Source organism: Palaemon carinicauda, chromosome 30, assembly GCF_036898095.1.
Source record: "Palaemon carinicauda isolate YSFRI2023 chromosome 30, ASM3689809v2, whole genome shotgun sequence".
Classification (NCBI taxonomy): domain Eukaryota; kingdom Metazoa; phylum Arthropoda; class Malacostraca; order Decapoda; family Palaemonidae; genus Palaemon; species Palaemon carinicauda.
Window position 1 is genome coordinate 56,946,102 of NC_090754.1, and position 24,128 is coordinate 56,970,229.

The window sequence follows — 24,128 nt, forward strand, 5'->3', positions numbered from 1 at the left end:
TTTTTTTTCGTTGTATAAACTGGTTAAAAATCCAATTTACTTTTCCTTCTAAATCTTTACTCGTTAGCCATTTTATCTTCAACTTCATTCTGTGCTTAAGTGTTTTTGTAAGTTACATTTAACCAATTACAGTAACTTATATTTCAGAAATTGAAACCTGCCCAATATACAGTAATCACCTGGCTGTTGCCGGTGTTCCTTTCCGAGCCCTAACGATATCTGAAAAATGTTATTTTCATTAGTAAAATAAATTTTTGAATATACTTACCCGATGATCATGTAGCTGTCAACTCTGTTGCCCGACAGAAATCTACGGTCGGGATACGCCAGCGATCGCTATACAGGTGGGGGTGTACACAACAGCGCCATCTGTGAGCAGGTACTCAAGTACTTCTTGTCAACAAGAACTCAATTTTTTCCTCGGTCCACTGGTTCTCTATGGGGAGGAAGGGCGGGTCCTTAAATTCATGATCATCGGGTAAGTATATTCAAAAATTTATTTTACTATGAAAATAACATTTTTCAATATTAATCTTACCCGATGATCATGTAGCTGATTCACACCCAGGGTGGTGGGTGGAGACCAGCATACATGTTAACAAAGAAGCTAAGTATCCTGTATTTCATTTTATTAGTTATTCAAAAATAACATAAAATAAATAAGTACCTGGTAAGGAAGACGACTTGAACCATTACTCTGCCTTTATTAAGTACGTCTTCCTTACTGAGCGTAGCGGTCCTCTTAGGATGCTGAACGACTCTTAGGTGCTGAAGTATAAAGGGCTGCAACCCATACTAAAGGACCTCATCACAACCTCTAACCTCGGCGCTTCTCAAGAAAGAATTGACCACCCGCCAAATCAACAAGGATGCGGAAGGCTTCTTAGCCGACCGTACAACCCATAAAAAGTATTCAAGAGAAAGGTTAAAAAGGTTATGGGATTATGGGAATGTAGTGGCTGAGCCCTCACCTACTACTGCACTCGCTACTACGAATGGTCCCAGGGTGTAGCAGTTCTCGTAAAGAGACTGGACATCTTTGAGATAGAATGATGCGAACACTGACTTGCTTCTCCAATAGGTTGCATCCATAACACTCTGCAGAGAACGGTTCTGTTTGAAGGCCACTGAAGTAGCCACAGCTCTCACTTCATGTGTCCTTACCTTCAGCAAAGCAAGGTCTTCTTCCTTCAGATGAGAATGTGCTTCCCTAATCAGAAGCCTGATGTAGTAAGAAACTGAGTTCTTAGACATTGGAAGAGAAGGCTTCTTGATAGCACACCATAAGGCTTCTGATTGTCCTCGTAAAGGTTTTGACCTTTTTAGATAGTACCTAAGAGCTCTAACTGGGCAAAGTACTCTCTCCAGTTCGTTCCCCACCAAGTTGGACAGGCTTGGGATCTCGAACGACTTAGGCCAAGGACGTGAAGGAAGCTCGTTTTCAGCAAAAAACCGAGCTGCAAGGAACATGTAGCCGTTTCAGATGTGAAAACTATGTTCCTGCTGAAGGCGTGGATCTCACTTACTCTTTTAGCTGTTGCCAAGCACACGAGGAAAAGTTTTTAATGTGAGGTCCTTAAAAGAGGCTGATTGGAGAGGTTCAAATCTTGATGACATAAGGAACCTTAGGACCACGTCTAGATTCCAGCCTGGAGTGGACAACCGACGTTCCTTTGAGGTCTCAAAAGACCTAAGGAGGTCCTGTAGATCTTTGTTGGTGGAAAGATCCAAGCCTCTGTGGCGGAAAACCGCTGCCAACATACTTCTGTAACCCTTGATCGTAGGAGCTGAAAGGGATCTTACGTTCCTTAGATGTAACAGGAAGTCAGCAATCTGGGTTACAGTGGTACTGGTTGAGGAAACTGCATTGGCCTTCCACCAGCTTCGGAAGACTTCCCATTTAGACTGATAGACTCTGAGAGTGGATGTCCTCCTTGCTCTGGCAATCGCTCTGGCTGCCTCCTTCGAAAAGCCTCTAGCTCTTGAGAGTCTTTCGATAGTCTGAAGGCAGTCAGACGAAGAGCGTGGAGGTTTGGGTGTACCTTCTTTACATGAGGTTGACGTAGAAGGTCCACTCTTAGAGGAAGAGTCCTGGGAATGTCGACCAGCCATTGCAGTACCTCTGTGAACCATTCTCTCGCGGGCCAGAGGGGAGCAACCAACGTCAGCCGTGTCCCTTTGTGAGAGGCGAACTTCTGAAGTACCCTGTTGACAATCTTGAACGGCGGGAATGCATACAGGTCGAGATGGGACCAATCCAGCAGAAAAGCATCCACGTGAACTGCTGCTGGGTCTGGAATCGGAGAACAATACAACGGGAGCCTCTAGGTCATCGAGGTAGCGAACAGATCTATGGTTGGCTGACCCCACAGGGCCCAAAGTCTGCTGCAAACATTCTTGTGAAGGGTCCACTCTGTGGGGATGACCTGACCCTTGCGGCTGAGGCGATCTGCCATGACATTCATATCGCCCTGAATGAACCTCGTTACCAGCGTGAGCTTTCGATCTTTTGACCAGATGAGGAGGTCCCTTGCGATCTAGAACAACTTCCTCGAATGAGTCCCTCCCTGCTTGGAGATGTAAGCCAAGGCTGTGGTGTTGTCGGAGTCCACCTCCACCACCTTGTTTAGCTGGAGGGACTTGAAGTTTATCAAGGCCAGATGAACCGCCATCAACTCCTTGCAATTGATGTGAAGTGTCCTTTGCTCCTGATTCCATGTTCCCGAGCATTCCTGTCCGTCCAATGTCGCACCCCAGCCCGTGTCTGATGCGTCCGAGAAGAGACGGCGGTCGGGGTTCTGAACAGCCAAAGGTAGACCTTCCTTGAGAAGAAAGCTGTTCTTCCACCACGTTAGAGTAGACCTCATCTCTTCGGAAACAGGAACTGAGACTGTCTCTAGCGTCATGTCCTTTATCCAGTGAGCAGCTAGATGATACTGAAGGGGGCGGAGGTGGAGTCTCCCTAACTCGATGAACAGGGCCAGCGATGAAAGTGTCCCTGTTAGACTCATCCACTGCCTGACTGAGCATCGGTTCCTTCTCAGCATGCTCTGGATGCATTCTAGGGCTTGGTTGATCCTTGGGGCCGACGGAAAAGCCCGAAAAGCTCGACTCTGAATCTCCATACCCAGGTAGACAATGGTCTGGGATGGGACGAGCTGGGACTTCTCTAAATTGACCAGGAGGCCAAGTTCCTTGGTCAGATCCATAGTCCATCTGAGATTCTCCAGACAGCGACGACTTGTGGGAGCTCTTAAAAGCCAGTCGTCTGACGGAGCCGGACACAAGATCATGGTACTGCTGCACAGTCTGTGAACTGTCAACCATGGGGAAGCGAGGAAGTACAGCGACAACCCGAAACTGTCTAGACTGTCTGGGTAGTACAGACAACTCCTTATCGGGTTGCTGAGGTTGCCGCACTGCGTCACAACAAGTCACCTCTGCTGGTTGTTGAACGTCTTCCCAGTGACACACTGACTCCGTAAAAAAAAAAAAAAAAAAAAAAAAAAAAAAAAAAAAAAAAATCCTCTATCAAGGACTAAGCTTGGACTGCATGTCTTGCAACAAAGCTCAAGGTCTATGGGAGCAGGTGTGGCAACAGACGGGGTTAGCGACTGAAGCGGAACCATTTACCCTCCCTGGAAGCATGTTATGCTTAAATAAAAGTCCATAGGAGGCTAAACAGCTTAAGGCTCCTCTCCAAATGACAGAGTCCTCAAGGGAATATCAGAAGGAGGGAGAACAGCACTTTCTCATCTACAGGAACCATATCCGAGAAAAGCTAAGTTCTCTCAGTGAGGGTTTCACTGGTGCAAAAGCAGCAGACCAGAAGGCAACGTTATGAAACTGCTTGACAGTCTGTGAACTGTCAAAAACTGAACTGTCAACCACAACAGGAGCGTGAGGACATACAGCACTGGTGTATAAGTAGCAGACCAGAAGGCAACGTCATGTAACTGCATGACAGTTTGTGAGTTGGCAACAACCAAAGATGTGTGGGGAAGCCTCAACTCCTGCCTGAATAGTTTGCTGCTGGCGAGTGGCGGTAACCACAGTGTGTTGCGGAGGCTGACACACCGTGTCAAAACACGGCAGCTAGTGGTAGCTCCCGCACGGCAACGGAGTGCTCTGTGTGTGGGAGTCATCATACATCTGGCAGGGTTGACTGTGCATGGGTGGAGGAGCTCTCACAACAAGAGTGTGAGAGCAGGAAGCCATGCCGGGCGCACAACCGTGGGAGGTGTAGGCCCACGGGTGCATCGTCAACCTTCTCCGCAGTCGGAGTGTGGGAGCTGGCAACAACAAAGCAGAGTGCTGGTGCATGGGAGGGGCTGCGGTGGGTTGAGGAGCATGCGGTATGGTATGCAGAGCATGCTGTAAGGTATGCAGAGCATGCTGTAAGGTATGCAGAGCATGCTGTAAGGAATGCAGAGCATGCTGTAAGGTATGCAGAGCATGCTGTGAGGTATGCAGAGCATGCTGTAAGGTATGCAGAGCATGCTGTGAGGTATGCAGAGCATGCTGTAAGGTATGCAGAGCATGCTGTAAGGTATGCAGAGCATGCTGTAAGGTATGCAGAGCATGCTGTAAGGTATGCAGAGCATGCTGCATGGGCTGCGGAGAAAGCCGCATAGTGCTGGAACCCGGCAGCTCTACAGAACCTTCCCACTGCTGATGCGGTAGCTCACGCATGTTAGCAGATGGTGCAGCAAGAACATGCGTCTGGCAGGGTGGACTGCGCATCGGTGGTGGAGCTCTCACAGGTGGAGGGTGGGAGCAGGCAGCCGCAGTATCTGCTGAGCGCACAACCTCGGCGGGTTGTAGGTAAACAGGCTAAATTGTCAACCTTCCAGCATGATACTCCTGCATGAAGGAGCAAGCTGAGACTGTATAGTCTGCAGCATGGACCACTAGGGTCTATGAAAGACAACAACAAACGGAGCTACTGTCCGTTGTGACTGAGGGTCTAAAACAGCTGGTGCGGCAACAGACGGAGTTACTGCCTGTTGCGGTACCACCTAGCCTCTCTTAGGAGGTGTGCAGTTGTCGTACTGCAGCGAGTCCGAACTGACCCAGTGGCTAAACCTAGGCCGTTGGACTTGCGCGGAAGGGACCGACTTGCACTTAAAAGCTGCAAGATTTGGTCCATGGTTTCTGCGAGAAACCTCTTCCGCAGACGAGGAATAAATGGGCTCTCTCGTCTTTGTGTGGGTGGGGTGATCACGTCGGCAACGTGTGTAGATACACCCGAAACCACAGAGGGAAACGTCTGTTCGTCGATCAAGGCCTGAGGAACCCATAAGTCCTTCGACATTACTTCTCCCCTGGGCTTGGGAGCTTGTAAGAGGTATCGGACTAGGTGAACCACTGGCACGAACAGACGAACCCTCGAACGCAACACAGTAACACTTTGCGCATATCACTTTATCACTTTTGATTTTCTGTTTGCACTTATTTCACTGAACTCGAAACTTTAAGTGGTTTGTACCTGAAACACGCAATCCTATCCTTCATTAAAAGGTAGTAATTGCGAAAACAGTATTACAATGTAACAGAAAAACATAATGAAAGATAAAGAATTCAGTGGCTGGAAAAGAGACTAAACACTAGATCAAATAAACTACGTTTAAAATCTCTCACCGCATAAAGCCTGGGAACAAGAATAAAACTCTAGAAACGTTTTACCTTCTTCCCCTCTATCGACTAGGGAGAAGAACAAAAAAACGAGAACAACGTTACCCGCTTGAACGAAACGTTTATCCTCCTCTCTCTCCCTCCGTCTCTATCTCTCTCTCTCTCTCTCTTGACTTAGAACCTGAGAGATGAGCCCAATTATATATATCGTTAAAACATATTATTTGTTAAAGGAAAAAAACTGAAAGGTTTCCCAAATAAAAAGTTCCTTTATTAGAATTAAAACCATTTAAGCTAAGAAAGAATGAACGAAACGCTAGAATCGGTTTACTCTTACTGCAACGTGAAACCGTGAATACTCTCTCTCTATCGTAACGATAGAGCGCAAGTTGAACGTTCTGAACGTCAACAACTGCGGAGACTAAACAAAACGTTAGTTCAACTTTGAAAACAGTACGAGACTTATCAAAGAAATTCTTTCAAAAACATTAAAATTAAAATAGCATAAATTCTTAACAGGAAAAACGATTTGACGAGCTCAATGTTAATTAACTTCGGTTCCAAGTAAGGACCACCTACTATTAGGAAAGGTCGCATATAAACAAACATAAAAAAAATAATTTTTTTTTTCTTTTTTTTTATAATAAAAGGAAAGTTAATCGAAGAGGCCTATAAATGGCGGAGAGATATAAAATAAAAAGTGAAAGAGAGTCTATACTCTCTTCGACACCAACACTTCCGTCTAAGGGAAGGGTCGGCCATTTAAAAGTGAAAGAGAGTCCATACTCTCTTCGTCACCATAATTAATTCAAATTAATTCCAAAAGCTTGCTAAGCTAAAGATAAAGCTTCCTGAATAGCGAAGGCTAAACTCTAGAGCAAATACATCACCAAATCGTGAACAATAACTCCAGAATCAACAGCGTATCCAAGTAGGTCTAGTCGGAGGCACGACAGAGGAAAAATTGAGTTCTTGTTGACAAGAAGTACTTGAGTACCTGCTCACAGATGGCGCTGTTGTGTACACCCCCACCTGTATAGCGATCGCTGGCGTATCCCGACCGTAGATTTCTGTCGGGCAACAGAGTTGACAGCTACATGATCATCGGGTAAGATTAATATTGAAAAATCGTAAACTAGAAACAGAAATCTGTGGTACATTCTTTTTATTATTCATATTATTTTTTTTATTCCTTTTACAACTTTCACAAATCAAGCTTTTATAAGCCTCAGAATGAATATCATTACAAATAAAAATTAAATAATATACGGTTTGGAAAATATATATACTGTAACTTATCTACACTAAGAAACCTGCAATATAGGTTTACATATACTGTAATACATTTATAAATCCATGAGTGTGTTTAGAGAGCGATACATGAACAGCGATATGGCGATAGATTACTGTAATCATTTTTTTAACATTTCATGACAAGTGCTGAAAAGGACGATAAACTTTAAGGCTCGCTCCATACGAGCGGTTTGATGAACCACGCAGGTTAAAAATCAATGGAGATCAATAAGGCCCTTCACACATTTTCTTCCGAGTGGCAGTGATTTACTAACCATGTACACTGCTAACCCGCTCAGTTCCAGTATAGTGGCTTATAGAAACTACAAGGCCGCTCGGGGAAAATCCACTCGTGAACTAGCCTCCTAGCATCAAAAATTTCTCTGGGCGGAAAAAATCCTCTTGTGTGAAGTGAGCCTCAACGAGCAGCGTTTCAAACCCAATCGAAACTCGCTGATCTTAGAAACAGTTCAAAACTTAGAAAATCATAAAGTGACTTTAATCAGAAGCAAGTGGAACAAATGAATCTCTTTCTCTATCACAAAGTGATGAGGTTTTGGTGAACTACTTCTTGCCATAACAGGAAACTGGTAGACTCATCAAGTGAGGGAGAATGTCTTTTCTTGAAATATAAAAAACTCTGGTACCCATCTGGGTGCGAATCACTTCCCATTATAGAGAAAATAGAAATGTCGAATAACAATTTACTACTGTGGAGAAGGGCAGTATTCACGTGATTAGGAAAAATAAAATCTGCAAACAAGAACACAGTCAGTAATGGGTACGTCAGACTGCCCTTACCTGTCTTATCTAACTTTTCAAAATGCTTAGACGTCATTCTAATAGATTTGCATGATCAACTCGATGATGTTTCAAAGTTCTTAGCATGTAAGACATAACTTAGATTATCTCTAAGTTCTATCGTGTGCCCTGGTTTCATGAGATACTGAACTTTCCTACAAAGGTAGGCTTAGCTGGACTACTATCAATGTTCATGATGTGTAGTTCGCCAATTTTCTGTTTCAGCCGACCATGTCACTAGCAAAATGTTTCATGCAGATACTGTATACACAACAGCAACAACAAATACAACAACAACAAATGCAACTGTTTCTAGTCCACTGCAGGATATAGGCCTCAGGCATGTCAATTCACACCTGTGGTTTGGCCAGTTTTCATCACCACGCTGGCCAGTACGGATTAGAGATGGTGGGAGATTTTCATCACATTGCTCACAGCAAACCAACCTACTATGGGTGGCCTTGACTAGTACAGGTATGCTGATCATGGCCATACGAAATCCGTTTCACCACGTTAGGGTATCCCCACGATACCATTACAGTGTACGAGCGTGTGCGATACATGTGTGGTACAACATTGTGAATAAGAGATAGGAAATATGTCAAAGAGCATCCCTTCGTTATCATCTGTTTCAATCATTTTCTGTCTCCTAGAATGTCCAACTAATCTATCTTTATCATTCCAAAGGTTTTCTTAATCTAATTTACCAAGGCAAATGATAAGCCCATCATTGCAGATAGAAAATTGCACACTCAGTACCGTTACTAACCTTCAGCTTCTTCCTTCTTTGATGTCGAGCCTTCATCCTTAACCGTAGCTCCTGAGGCCGTGGCTTGTTCGGTAGCAGTTGTATCTTCCGGCTTACTTGACGAAGAAGCAGAATCAGCCATCTTTAATCAGCCTGGAATAATTCACCATTGAAAATTTTGTATTTCTTTTATTCCAACAACATGACATCACGTCAACATTTATAAATTACTAAGAAACTTTAAAAAAACGAAAGCTTCAAACAATACAGATTGTACATACGTATACCAAGGCACTTCCTCCAATATTGGGGGTTAGCCAACATCAAACAAATGAAAAAAAGGGGAACTTTCCTCTCTACATTCCTCCCAGACTGGCAAGGGACTCAACCGAGTTCGGCTGGTACTGCTAGGGTGCCACAGCCCACCCTCCCACATTATCCACCACAGATCGTAGTTTTACACAAATCCTATTGGCTTTGAAAGTGAGATCAACATAAGCTAATACAATTGCACAGATAAACAGGTTGCTGAAATAAAACATGACACCTAAAATTACCTAACCTAACAATAGTATATTGCTTTATGATAAAATATGACAAACATATCTCTAGCCAGTAATGAAATATACTATACGCTTTGCAAGTGTTTATCACAGTCTTTAAAGAGGTGAATAGTGAGTAATCTAATTTCATTATCCCTAACCCTGCATCTGATAAATATTAGGAACCAAAGTGGCAGACCAGATATTATAGGTCATGAAAGACACAAAACAGAATAGCGTCAAGCATCATCATCATCACTCCTACACCTATTGACGCAAAGGACCTCGGTTATATTCCGCCAATCGTCTCTATCTTGAGCTTTTAATACAATACTTCTCAATTCATCATCTCCTACTTCATGCTTCATAGTACTCAGATATGTAGGCCTGGGTCTTACAACTCTTCTAGTACCTTGTGGAGCCCTGATAAAAGTATAGTGAACTAATCTCTCCTGAGGAATGCAAAGAACATGACCAAACCATCTCCATCTACCCATCACTATGATCTTATACACATATGGCACTCAAGTTATATCTATCATAGTTTTATTTCTAAACCTGTCCTAGCATTTAACTCCCAATATGTCAATAGCAATAGGGAATTATGCTCTGCTTCAAAAATTAAGTAAAACAAAAAATGGATCTCGAAAAGCAAACTGTGATGAAAAATATGAAAATATATTTGAATAAACTAGTACTCTCACATATGAAATACTTAGTTTATAATAGGCGATCTGTGGCAGCAGCATCTTCCAGATGAGGAATGAAAATTCCAAGATTTCTAAATTTGATTTCTTTCTCAAAAGAAGGGCTTTCCAGAAGCTGTGTTTAATAATATGCCAACCTGAAAAATTTGTAGATAATTTGTATTTTTCCTACCTATACAAACCTTAGCTATTTAAAGTGGGTAATTACTTTCGGCGTAGCTGAAAGGACGAGCCATTAAAATTTAACGAGGGTTTACTACCCCACCGCTAGTAAGCGGGGGGTAGGGAGGGTAGTTAGCTACCCTCCCCCCTCACACACCTGTGTTGTAAGCTCACTTTGCTTAGAGGGAGGGCTTCATGAGGGACAGGGCTGATGGGCAAGTTTGATTAAATAGCTAAGGTTTGTATAGTTAGGAAAAATGACAAATTCGAAGATAATTTGTATTTTTCCTAACCATACAAACCTTAGCTATTTACAAAGGGTATTACTTTTAGCGTAGCTGAAATGGCGAGCCATTAGAATTTAACGAGGGTGTATTACCCCCGCGCTAGTTAGCGGGGGGGTAGGGGAGTGGTAGCTAGCTACCCCTCCTCCCCCTCACACACAGGTGAATACTCACTTTCACTTAGAGGTAGGACTTGTCTTGGGGGACAGGGCTGGCGGGCAAATATGTGTAAATAGCTAAGGTTTGTATGGTTAGGAAAAATACAAATTATCTTCGAATTTGTCATTTGTTCCGTAACCGAAATACAAACCACGCTATTTACAAAGGGTGACTTATCCCTTAGGAAGGGTGGAAAGTCCCCAGCCATACTGGCTTTGGCTTTACCCGGGGACTCAGAATCCGAGTGAGTCGCACTCGAGAAAAGGAGTCCCTGCACCTCACAAGTTCCTTGCACCGCAAGGAACCATGTGGCCTACGTAAGCTTGTGTGTGAAGGAAGAAGTGTGACCCGTCTTAGGCAGTTGACCTGGAGTTCCAGAAGGAACTCTGGGTTAAGACGTTCCCAATACCACCTCGTCAGGGTATGGGGGACGCGACAGTATTGACTCAATACTCGGAACACAAGGAAGCATGGTTTACCTGCAGAGGTTCGAGGTCAGCTATGCAGAGACCAGGATGCTGCTTCCCCGTAGAGGGGATGATGAAGAAAGAAGTAAGGGCCAGACATACTTCTTTCGTTCATGCAGACTAAAACCTGATAACAATGCCCTCAACCTTCTGCTACCTGTCCAAAAAGGAGCCTGAGGTTAGACCAGCTGTTGTGTAGCCACCACAGAGCGATAGAAAACGTATCGAGACTCCTGTGGGTCACGCCCTGCAGGAAGCGGGCTGCGAAGGTCATCAGACGCTTCCAGACTCCAGCTTGTAGCACCTGCGTCACAGAGTAGTATTACTCGAAGGCGAGGGACGTTGCGATGTATCCAACATCGTGCTGTAGGGCGACGTGACGGGGGAGGGTCTGAAGACAGGTCGAGATGAATGTCCTTGAGTCCGGGCTGAAGAGGTATACTGGTGACTCTCCCCCCATGTCCTCCTTGTGTTCCCAAATCGGCTGCAACTGAGGCCAAACTGCAGCTGTTCCCAGCGCTAACCTCTCGATTCCTGTACTGGCAAGAAAGAGAAGGTCTTGGGACATCAGACACAGAATGGAGACTCAAAATCTTGAATGAATCGGACCGAAGGGTCGGGACCCTCAGATTCTGAGTCTAGCCAACAACTCAGGAGCGAGCCTGAATGTTGCCTTCCCCTCTTCCTTAGAAAGGAGGGGAGTAGTAAGAGACCAAGAAGATTGCTCACACACTGGCCGTGGCCAGAGTGAGCAGAAGACCCAGGGCGGAATACAATCCGAGGCCTGTCGTAAAAGGGTCTTGAGAAGATCTCTTAAAGGACTAAAAGTCCGAGCCATGCTCCAAGTTGGAGGTCTTCCTCCGACTAGGGCAGGGACGATCGTAGCTTCGCATGAGCGAGGATAGATCCAGCGGGCAGGAAAAAGTTATTCCTTTAAGCCTGAAGGTCAGGGAAAGGCTGAGCGACAGGCTTCATTGCCAAGAGCGGAAAGGAGTTTCCTCCCGCCGAAAGGCAATAAGACCGTTATTGCTGGAGAAGAGGCCTCACGGGAAGAAGTATATCTCCCACGGCACCAACCACCTTAGACTCTTCACTTTGCCTGGGAGACCCCTGTGGATGACTATCGCAGATGACGCGACCTCCGTACCGCGACTGTAGCGGGTTGTCTCTTCTAGAGGAGGAAGCGTAGTGTCTCCAGGCATGAAGCCGAAGCGACGCCCCGGTTCGGGAGAGATGTCGCAGTGTGGTTGCTTGAGTAGTCTGCGCCGTGGGAGAAGCTCTCCCGGGAGTTCCGTCAGGGGAAGCAGAGGGTCCAGAAACCGTTCTGCACATAGTCCCAGTGGAGCTCTCCCATTGAAAGGTTGACAGACAACCTGGTTTTGTTGAGACCCATTGTCCGCAGACAAAAAGGAGGGAAGACGCAGGCGTCGAAGTTGTCCCACCATCACCGGAATGCATCTTGCCAGAGTCTCGGGGTCTGAGACTGGGGGGAAAACTAGCGGAAGCTTGAGGTTCCAAGCTGTCGCGATCAGGTCCCCCAGACCAGCACTTGCTGGTTACCCAAGGTCAAAGACCCCTAGGTACACTCTCTCTATGAGGCTCTGCTCGGATAGTCTGAGAGAAACATTCCCCTGCCTGGAATGAGAGAGCCGATGGTGGAATTGAGAGAATCTCAATCATCCCGATATCTCTACTGCAAGATGTGAAGGTGTGAAAATGCGTCCCCTGCTGGTTAGCATGAAGTCGACACGCAACGGGGCGACTTGGCAGGAGCGGTAGGATCTGAAGAGGGGCCAGACTAAGGCCCTTAAGCCTGCCTGAATGATGGAGAGGTATCCTTCAGGTCTTGACCATAGGCCTGGACCGGAACATGCCCCCCCCCCTTTCCTTTGACGAGTCCGAGAACCGCATCAAGAATGTGGGGAAAGGACGAGAATATCCACTACCATCAAGAGGCTCCATAGGTCAACACCCATTGCAGGTTTAATAGTTCCGCTGGTCCCATAGGGCCAGGGAGTCCGGTTAAACATTGCCTGAAGCCACCGGAACTTGGATCGCCCCACATGGAACTTATCCTGAGGCGACCGTTCGGACTATAAACGGGTCAATGAGGAAAGAAGAACTAGGAAACGTTCCAAGGTAGGGCTGAAAACTCTGCTTGACTGAGAACAGGTACTGCGACTCTCCTCAGTCTTGCCACGGTGAACCGAAAGGAAGGCTCGGAGGATGTGGTAACAGAATCTGGCGTCCCCAGGTGGTCACCCATCCAAGTACCGACGTTGCTTAACCTCGCTGGACGGACGAGAAGCGGGGTTTCCAACGTGGTAAGGCGGTTGACTCAATATCATGGCCAGATACTCCAGATGTTGAGGCAGAGGAAGAGAAGGCTCCAAGCAAAATACCATGAGCCCACACATGGTCAGCATTCGGAAGCTTTTCCCGGCGCTGAATCAGGTCGAAACCCGAGCCTACCGGAGTTGACCAGCCCTCCAAACAGCAGAGGAGGCGGAAGTCTGCACCTGAGCGGCCAAGAGGAAGGCAGGGAGAGTTCTCTGGGGAAACAAACCTGCTATGCCACGGCGGGATAGCCACACTGCATCATAAGCAGGAATACTTGCAGTTTAGGCTGAATTCGACGAGCACCCTGGAAGATGGATGGAATGGAAACTGAAAGTACCCGTCCTTCCGATCCAGGGTTAAAGGAGTCCTGTCGCCTCGTTACCAGTCTGATCGATTCTGCTGGTCTACGCTGGCCGAAGTTTGTTCGACAAACTTGATCAGGGCTGAGAGGTCGACTATGGACGTCCCCTCTCAGATCCTTCCTTACAAGAAAGGATCGACTGAGGGGGCCGGGGGTGAAGCCGTCGATGATCCTAAGGAAGACCTTCGCCTAAGGTATGGATCATTCTGCCCAACCGGGCAACTCTGCTGATGCTATGGCATAGAGGTTCAGAGACACTGAATTCGCTGACAGAGACGGCAGGCGCGATATCCTTGGCTACTCACAGAGATTGTGCGGGAATGGGCATCGGGAAGCTGTCATTCGGATGAGTAACCTTAAGCATCCTCCCAGCGAAAAAACCTGCAATCCTAGAGTTCGTGAACTCCTTTTAGGACTATGCCCCCCCGGGGGAGTCTCCCGTGCCATCTGTTCCTGACAGGAGGAAACTGCAATTGGACACCTTGTCCCAGTTGTCGTAGCCGATAACTTAGGCCGACGTGGTTGAAAGAAAAGGGAGCTGGAGCCCTGCAGAGTCTGGAAGAAAGCGCCTTGGAGGAGTGAAACCGGAAGTCGATTTACTCCGCACAGCAGATGTTTAAGTCTCTGTCCTTGGGCAAAGACAAAACTCTTCTCAAGGATGGAAGGGTGTCTGAGGTCGTTGACCTCCACAGATGAGACACCCGAAGGAAGCCTTCAGTCAGTGCGTCCAGATGGTACAACATCGAGCTTGTCCGCAAGTAGATACTTAACGACGAAAGGCCAAGGTGCCTGAGCTCGAGAGGAGGAAAGTACCCTTGATCTTCCTGTAGCTTCCTTGAACCAAACCTCGGGCCGTAACCGAGGAGGGAAAGAACCTGGTAAGCTCCCAGAGGAAGAGGTAAGCAGTCACCCCTTGTCCGATGGAGAAATCTTCAACGGAAAGCCCCCCCGCCAAAAATCCTTCCAGGGCGGGAGAAGGAGAGAGTACTCGTGCAGGAGAGGGGACCCTCGAGACCGACCTCTTGGGAACCAACTTCGCCCTGGGGGAAGTCACCACGAAGTCCACTCCTCTCTTTCTCTTCAGCGTAGGAGAGACAGCCGCTGGTTTGTTACCCTGGCCGGTGAGTGCTGGTTTCATAAACCTCATTAACGCCCGTGCCAGCGGATCAAACCATGTCTGCTGCTCCAAGGACACAGAGTCCGAAATCCTCGCTAAGGTGAAAGGGATCGGGCGATCCTTTGGAGAGGACACGACGGTTCCTGCCTGAAAAGAAGGTGGGAAGAATGCTGTACTGACCTGTCTTCGTCCTGCACTACCAACCTGTGCTTGGATGGAGGTGATCCCGAGTGCCGCCTAGGAGCACGCGTCCCTGCTGCTACCACCGGCTGTGGAATTCGCCGCGAACTATGGTCGCGCGAGGGCGAACGGTCGCGCAAAGGCGAATGGTCGCGCGGGCGCACAGGCGAGTGGTCGCGCGGGCGCGCAGGCGAGCGGTCGTGAGGGCGCGCAGGCGAGCGGTCGCGAGGGCGCGCAGGCGAGCGATCGCGCGGGGCGCGCAGGCGAGCGATCGCGCGGGCGCGCAGGCGAGCGATCGCGCGGGCGCGCAGGCGAATGGGCGTGACGGCGAGGGATCGTGCTGCCGCGTAGGTGAAGAAGATCGCTGGCGGTAAGCGATGGCGAGCAGCATGTGTAGGTGAATGATCGCGTGATAGGGTGCGATGGTGATCAGCATCCGCAAGAGGGCGATCGTTCAGGGTTGTGCGATGAGGAGCAGCATGCGAAGCGGGCAATCGTTCAGGGTTGTGCGATGGCGAGCAGCATGCGCAGGTGAATGATCGCGTGAAAGGGTGCGATGGTGATCAGCATCCGCAAGAGGGCGATCGTTCAGGGTTGTGCGATGAGGAGCAGCATGCGAAGCGGGCAATCGTTCAGGGTTGTGCGATGGCGAGCAGCATGCGCAGGTGAATGATCGCGTGAAAGGGTGCGATGGTGATCAGCATCCGCAAGAGGGCGATCGTTCAGGGTTGTGCGATGAGGAGCAGCATGCGAAGCGGGCAATTGTTCAGGGTTGTGCGATGGCGAGCAGCATGCGCAGGTGAATGATCGCGTGAAAGGGTGCGATGGTGATCAGCATCCGCAAGAGGGCGATCGTTCAGGGTTGTGCGATGAGGAGCAGCATGCGAAGCGGGCAATCGTTCAGGGTTGTGCGATGGCGAGCAGCATGCGCAGGTGAATGATCGCGTGAAAGGGTGCGATGGTGATCAGCATCCGCAAGAGGGCGATCGTTCAGGGTTGTGCGATGAGGAGCAGCATGCGAAGCGGGCAATCGTTCAGGGTTGTGCGATGGCGATCAGCATCCGCAGTTGAGGGTCGCGCGATGGCGATCAGCATCCGCAGTTGAGGGTCGCGCGATGGCGATCAGCATCCGCAGTTGAGGGTCGCGCGATGGCGATCAGCATCCGCAGTTGAGGGTCGCGCGATGGCGATCAGCATCCGCAGTTGAGGGTCGCGCGATGGCGATCAGCATCTGCAGTTGAGGGTCGCGCGATGGCGATCAGCATCCGCAGTTGAGCTAGTAGCTGGCGAACCATGTTCCTTCAGAAGTGTTGGAGAACGTTGGCGTGCCAGCTGTAACACACGTGGGCGATCCGGAGATCGCTGGCGAGCTGATGAATGCTGACGAGCTGACGAGCTGATGATCGCTGACGAGCTGATGATCGCTGACGAGCTGATGATCGCTGACGAGCAGAAGGCTACGCGTGGAAGCCCGCGCAAAGAAGAAGAGTCCTTGACCCCGACCTGAACCTAAGTTCTAGATCGCGAGGGCGAACGTGGGCGCACAGGGCACGTAACAGGAACTGCAGGGAAGATCATCTTGAAAGCGCTGACGAACAGGAGAGCGCTGACGAACAGAAGGGCGCGCAGGGAAACCCTGACACGCTAGGGAAGAACCCCCGTGGGGGCAACCCTTTGCCCCGAAGGGATCGTTGTCCGCCGGGAGACTGATGTCCGTCGGAAGACCGCTGTCCGTCGGGAAGACCGTTGTCCGTCGGGAAGACCGTTGCCCGTCGGAAGACGAGATTAGACTGCTGTCCATCTGCACCAAGACGGAAGATCGAGAAAAAGAAGTTGTAGGCTGCAAACGGAGATTCAAAAAGGCGCCTCAAACACCCTTATAGGGAGATGAGAGGCCCTTACGACGAGGCGGACGGAGGGCCTTACGGCGAGGGAGGCCAACAGCAACAGCAACAGAAGAAACCTCCGAAGAGGAGTCTCTATGAGTGTACTCTCTCGCGAACGAAAGAGAAACACTTCGTGGAAGAGACTGGTCAGCCAGTGACCTAAAAGGGGCAATCCTCCGAAGAGGAGATCCTGCAGTTGCCCAGCCCCTTGAGCGAAACTGCAGGTGCGACCGCTCAGCACCAAGAGCATAGTCGCACGAAAAAAAGGCAAGAGAAGAACCCCCCAAAAGAGGAAAAGCTCAAGCCTGGACAGGAAAAAACTTCCCTCGGAAGGAAAGTTATCCGCCCAAGGAGGCAAGCCTCCTGACTGTTCTAAAATGAACTGGAGAGCTGTCCGTCGACACGGGAGTACTACCAGTAGAAGGAGACACGCCCCTGACGACAATACAAGGGGGAGGCAGCAACAGCCGAATCCCCAGGACTCAACCAGACAGCTCACACCGTTGCTATATTACAGAAACGAACTAGATCGGTAACTGTAAAAAATAAAACAAATAATATTAGTACACATTCATTCCCCCGGGAAGGCTCCGAAGAGGAATCCCGAGGAAAAGGAACAAGAATTACACAATAGGCACGTGCCCTCACAACCACTTACACTCGCGGAAGGAGAGCTGTAACCAAAACAGAATTATAACAATTATAATTATGTAACTATGTAATTATGTAATTTAAAAATGAATGAACACTAAAGAAAAAAACGAAAACCCCGAAAGGAATCGTTCTACAAGCTGAAAAATTAACAACTACAATTAGATTCATAAACTAATTGAGACAAAATGTACGGCGTAGCAACCCCACCCACACGGGAAGGAAGCTACAAGGGCGTAGTAAAACATAGTAAAAGGGTGAACGACCTCAAGAGAGAGAGAGAGAGAAAGACCGAAGTCAAACTCGATCGCAACCCATAAAATTAGGCCGTGGTGGCCTAACTGCCGAGGCCTCCACGTAGATATCGTACACTACACACACACATCTGAAAAGGAAACTTACTTATTTCTATACTCAAATATATATACAAACATGAAAACATGTTTACATATATATTGAGTAAAAGAAAAGTAAGCGATTAAGTAAAGACAAAACAGACAATGGCTGCCAAGCGAGGACCAAGACAGAGACGTCTGTCACAGTCCGAGCCAAAAGTGAAAGTGAGTATTCACCTGTGTGTGAGGGGGAGGAGGGGTAGCTAGCTACCACTCCCCTACCCCCCCGCTAACTAGCGCGGGGGTAATACACCCTCGTTAAATTCTAATGGCTCGCCATTTCAGCTACGCTAAAAGTAATACCCTTTGTAAATAGCGTGGTTTGTATTTCGGTTACGGAACAAATACAAATTATCTACGAATTTGTCATTTGTTCCGTAACTGGAATACAAACCACGCTATTTAAAGTGGGTGACTTAACCCTTAGGAAGAGTGGAATAAGTCCCAGCCATACTGGCTTTTGGCTTTGCCCGGGGACTCATTATCTGAGTGTGTCAACACTCAACAATAAAGGGTCCCTGCACCTCGCTCACACCTTGCTATGCAAGGGCTGCGGCCTACGTGAGCTGTGTGTGAAGGAAAAAAAAAGTGTGACTCGTCTTAGGAAGTTGACCTGAAGTTCTTTAGATGGAAACTTTAGGCTAGGACTCTCCCAATACCACCTCGTCAGGGTATGGGGAAGCGACAGTATTAACTTAATACTAGGAACACAAGGGAACATGGTTTACCTGCAGTGGTTTGAGATCAGCTGTGCAGAGAACCCAGGATGCTGCTTTCCCCAAGAGAGGGGAGGATGAAGAAAAGAATAAGGGCCAGACAAACCTTTTCATTCATGCAGACTAAAACCGGGTAACAATGCCCTCAACCCTCTGCTACTTGTCCATTAAGGAGCCTGAGGTTTAAACCAGCTGTTGTGCAGCCACCACAGGGCCGATAGAGAACGTATCGAGCCTCCTGTGGGTCACGTCTTGCAGGTAGTGGGCTGTGAAGGTCGTTTGACGCTTCCACACCCCTGCTTATAGAACCTGCGTCACTGAGAAGTTCTTGAAGGCCAGGGAGGTAGCTACTCCCGACATCATGAGCTCTAGGACGACGTGATGGAGGAGGGTCAGGATTCAGGGACAGATGGATTGCCTTTCGAATCCATGCTGAGATGGGGTTCTTGGTAACCCTCCTCTTCAATCTCCCAGTGCTAACAAACAAAGCCTGCACTTGGGGACGAACTGCAGCTGTTCTCTTCAGGTATAGCCTCAGACTCCTTACTGGGCACAGTAGGAGATGGTCTGGGTCATCTGTTACGGAACGAAGACTCGAAATCCGGAAGGAGTCGAACCGAGGGTCCGGCACTCCCTGATTCTGAGTCTTAGCAATAAACTCAGGGACGAAGCTGAACGTTACCTCCCCCCATCCCCTTGAATGGGAGATGTCATACGAGAGACCATGAAGTTCGCTAACTCGCTTGGCTGACGCCAAAGCTAGTAAGAACACCGTCTTCCAAGTCAGGTGGCGATCTGAAGCCTAGCATAATGGTTCGTAGGGAGGTCTCTTAAGAGACCTGAGAACTCGAACCACGTTCCATGGAGGAGGTCTCACTTCCGACTGAGGGCAGGTAAGTTCATAACTACGTATGAGTAGGGAAAGTTCTAGCAAAGAAGAAATGTCCACTCCTTTGAGCCTGAAGGCTAGACTTGAGGCTGAGCGATAGCCTTTCACTGCCGAGACTGAAAGGCGCATTTCTTCTCGCAAGTACACGAAGAATTCCGCTATTGCTGGAATAGTGGCATCGAGTGGAGAGATACCCCTTCCACGACACCAACCACAGAAAACTCTCCACTTCGCCTGGTAGACCCCTGCGGATGACTTTCGCAGCTGTCCAGACATCCTTTCCGCAACTTGTTGCGAAAATCCTCTATCTGCGAGGAGATGCTGGATAGTCTCCAGGCGTGAAGCCGAAGCGAAGCTAGTGGCTTTGTGAAAGATGTTGGAGTGTGGTTGTTTGAGTAGCTCGTGTCGCAGAGGGAGTTCTCTCGGAGGCTCCGTAAGGAGTTGCAGAAGGTCCGGGAACCATTCCGCGTGATGCCACAGCGGAGCTATAAGAGTCATCGAGAGGTTGACCGATAGTCTGGTCTTGTTGAGTACCCTCCTCATCAGACAGAACGGGGGAAAGGCGTATACTTCGATGTTGTCCCACCGTTGTTGGAAAGCATCTTGCCAGAGAGCATTGGGGTCCGAGACTGGGGAGCAGTACACCGGCAGTTTGAAGTTCAAAGCTGTCGCGAACAGATCCACAATTGGGGAACCCCACAAAGTTAGGACTTTGTTGGCTACTTGACGATCCAAAGACCACTCGGTACTCACTATCTGAGACGCTCTGTTCAGACTGTCGGCGAGCACATTCCTTTTGCCCGGAATGAAGCGAGCCAAAAGTAGAATCGAGTGGACTTCGGTCCATCTCAGGATCTCTACTACAAGATGGGATAGCTGTTCTGAAAAGGTACCTCCCTGCTTGTTGATGTAAGCCACTACTGTGGTGTTGTCGCTCATCACCACCACAGAGTGACCCGCCAGGTGCTGTTGGAACTGTTGAAGGGCCAGAAAAACGGCCTTCATTTCTAGCAGATTTATATGGAGGCACTTTTCTGATTCTGATCACAGGCCTGAGGTCCTGTGGTTCAGAATATGGGGCCCCCACCCTTTCTTTGAGGCGTCCGAAAACAGCATCAAATCCGGGGGGAGGACGAGAAGATCCACTCCCTTTCGTAGGTTCTCGTCTGCCACCCACCACTGAAGGTCCGTCCTTTCCGCGAGACCCATAGGGATCAAGACGTCCGGGGAATCGTGTCCTTGACTCCACCGGGACTTGAGTCGCCATTGTAGGGATCTCATTCTGAGGCGACCGTTGGGAACTAGATGAACCAAGGATGAGAGATGGCCGAGGAGACGTAACCACGATTGGGCTGGGAGTTCATCTCGTCTGAGGAAAGGACTTGCGACCTTCCTCAGCCTTGCTATCCTGTCGTCTGATGGGAAGGCTTTGTGGAGATTGGTGTCCAATATCATGCCTAGATATACCAGTCTTTGGGTAGGAAGCAGAGAAGACTTCTCAAGATTTACCATGATCCCTAGATCTTGGCAAATCCCCAGAAGTTTGTCTCGGTGTCGAAGAAGGGTTGACTCCGAGTCTGCTAAGATCAGCCAGTCGTCCAGATAACGGAGGAGACGGATGCCGATCTTGTGTGCCCACGAAGATAACAGGGTGAACACTCTGGTGAAAACCTGAGGTGCTGTTAAAAAGCAAAAGCAATGATTAAATGGCTGTCGTGTAGGCGAGGGTGACAGCGGACACATCCGACTAGCACCCGAGCCGATAGCAAAGTGGGATTACAACACAGGTGTGTGAGGGGGGAGGGTAGCTAACTACCCTCCCTACCCCCCCCCCTCCTCCCGCTAACTAGCGGTTGGGTAGTAAACCCTTGTTAAATTTTAATGGCTTGTCCTTTCAGCTACGTCGAAAGTAATTACCCACTTTAAATAGCGTGGTTGGTATTCCAGTTACGGAACAAATCAGCATTAATTATGAATACTAACAAGGTTTATACTGTCCCTTTGAAAGCTCAAAGGCCTCAAAATCAGAATAAGAACTGTCAGTATCTAAAATAATTCTCCCAAATCAAAATATGATTGTTATTGAGGATAAAAATAAGCATGAAACCACTTCTAAAAAGTCAAGTTTGAAACAGTAGTGGCTTACGAGTCTGACATGGAATACAGTATGGTTTTCCTTGATCGATGACTGAACTATTAGAGCTGGTACGGCAAAGACTGGAGAAGTCGAGAGGCAAGTGGAAATCTTTCGTCTCCTGGCTATGAAACATGATACGTTACATAGATCAATACTCGGCGATTTTATTAAAGTGTGAAATACTGAAGGTACTGAACTTACAAATATTCGGAGATACAAACACAAATCCAACAGAAAATAATAAAGATATGATAAAGAAATATTGTAATAAAACAACATTATATAATTTATTACAGCAAGCAAAACGATATTTGTAATAACCTGATATCTATTTCATATGAAACCTGACAAATTTGTTGACATTTGAAGCTGGAAATCATATCATTATTATTATTATTACTAGCCAAGCTACAACCCTAGTTGGAAAAGCAAGATGCTATAAGCCCAAGGGCTCCAATATGGAAAAATAGCCCAGTGAGGAATGGAAATAAGGAAATAAATAAATGAGAATAAATTAACAATATATCATTCTAAAAACAGTAACAGCGTCAAAACAGATATGTCTTATATACAGTAAACTATTAACGTCAAAAATAGATAATTCATATATAAACTATAAAAAGACTCATGTCAGCCTGGTCAACATAAAAACATTTGCTCCAACTTTGAACTTTTGAAGTTATACTGATTCAACTACCCGGTTAGGAAGATCATTCCACAACTTGGTAACAGCTGGAATAAAACTTCTAGAATACTGTGCAGTATTGAGAGCCTCATGATGGAGGAGGCCTGGCTATTAGAATTCAGGTTAGACCAAAATTTAACAAAATTGGACTTACAAAAAGCTTCTTGGAGCCAATTAAGTGTGTACGCTGAGGCTCTTTTGTATGACTGCGTATTGTAACTCACCGCTTTGGAATTCTAATGTATTTTGACGTCACAATTCAACCGATCAAAATGACTCAACAGTAGAATTCTCAACAATATAGTTCGGATTAATCACCGGCGGTACAGTTGCCTTCATTAATTCCTGTTCATTTCATGGAAAGATAAAAGAGACGTTTGTGTACCAGAATTAATGAAGAAAAGAAGAAGATAATAGGAAACGTGCTATTCAAGAAAGAAGGAATAGAGAAAAGAATATATCTATCAAATGTGGAAAAAAAGAGAGAAGCAAATAAAAGAATTAGAATAAAGAAGAAAACCAAGGAGGTGCCGATGGAAAGGCGAATCCCTCCGCCCAACAACTGAACTGAACTGTACCAAAATCAGTTTTCTACTTGGGTCCCGCCTAATTTGATAATAGAGAGGTAAATCTATCAAATATACTAAAGCTAGAACAATAGGATTACAAACTAGGTGAGCCAACGTCCCGCTTCGAAGGGCCACAGTAATTATGTACAGTAATAGTCTTACAAATAAAGTACGGTATTTACGTAATATAAATCAAATTGTGGATTCAAAAGCCTTGCTGGAACCTTTTGTGTAGTTTGTAGATTAGCGGACGCACCCTCTATACTAAATTTTTTTTAATGAGGCGCATTTGCACTGATTCGCAGCGGTGCCCTTTTAGCTCGGAAAAGTTTCCTGATCGCTAATTGGTTGGAGAAAATAACTCTAACCAATCAGCGATCAGGAAACTTTTCCGAGATATAAGGGCACCGCTGCGAGTCAGTGCAAATGCGCCTCATTAAAAAAAAAATGAGTATAATTAGTCAGAGCAGAGGTAATTTGGGGGTGTGTGGGGGGGAACTAGGGCCCCCTTGGTAAAGACATGTCGATGAAGGTAAGGTGGTTATATTTCGGTAGAGTTCCCCAAAGCCTTTACCGCTTGGCTGCAAAAGCGAGAGCACGGCGGAGCATAAACCACTAGATTTCGGTAATATTTCAATTATCCTTAATGTTTTTTGCTCGCGACGAATTAAAAACATCAAGCTCCTATGTACTGGCAAGCGGTAATAGCAGGGTAGAACTCTACCGAAATATTACCGCTGTTTTATAGCAACTTAGTTTTTCCCGTCTGTAACTATAATAAAACCCTCTAGGCACTTTTTGAATAAATTATTCGCAAATTTAACGAAAATAGGTTGCATAACACCTATCAAACGGATATATATATTTAATAATTTGAAAATGCTACTGATATATCGCTTAAAAATGAGAAAAACTGCTAATATATATTTAAAAAGGTAAAATTAATAAAAATAATCGAAAATATTCCCCGAACCTCAAAAGCTCCTAGAGACAAACAAGTTGAAATGTAGCAAATAATGATTGATTCTCTAAAATATTGATTTAAACAGCATAATGGAATACTTAGAATTATTTTAAAATCATCCTAATTGTAATTACATTTTTATAAAAGGAATTAGAGTACATTATTAAAAAAGATAAACAATTATGACGATTACTTACTTGGGCCACGTGTAGATGCAAGTGTTGGGAGCGTTTAGTTCATATATATTTTTATTTTTAGTCTTAATATCTAAAGAAATACTATTAATTAATTATATATATATATATATATATATATATATATATATATATATATATATATATATATATATATATATATATATATATATATAAAGACTTGTATGTATGCTTATTTTTCAAATTATTCTGAAACACACTGGTCATCTAAATACAATATGTTGCA

The 24,128-nt window shown here is 46.6% G+C and overlaps 1 protein-coding gene across 1 annotated transcript in view; it reads right to left on the reverse strand.

Moving 5' to 3' along the window:
* The window catches only part of LOC137623150 (NAD-dependent protein deacetylase sirtuin-2-like), a 36,042-nt gene extending 12,136 nt beyond the window's left edge, over positions 1-23,906 (reverse strand). The window contains exons 1-2 of the mRNA XM_068353837.1: positions 23,885-23,906; positions 8,498-8,629 (exon numbers count right to left, since the gene is read on the reverse strand). Coding sequence (XP_068209938.1) covers positions 8,498-8,618 — 121 coding nt within the window. The 5' untranslated portion in view covers positions 8,619-8,629; positions 23,885-23,906. The remainder of the gene's footprint in view (positions 1-8,497; positions 8,630-23,884) is intronic.
* Positions 23,907-24,128: the final 222 nt, after the last annotated feature.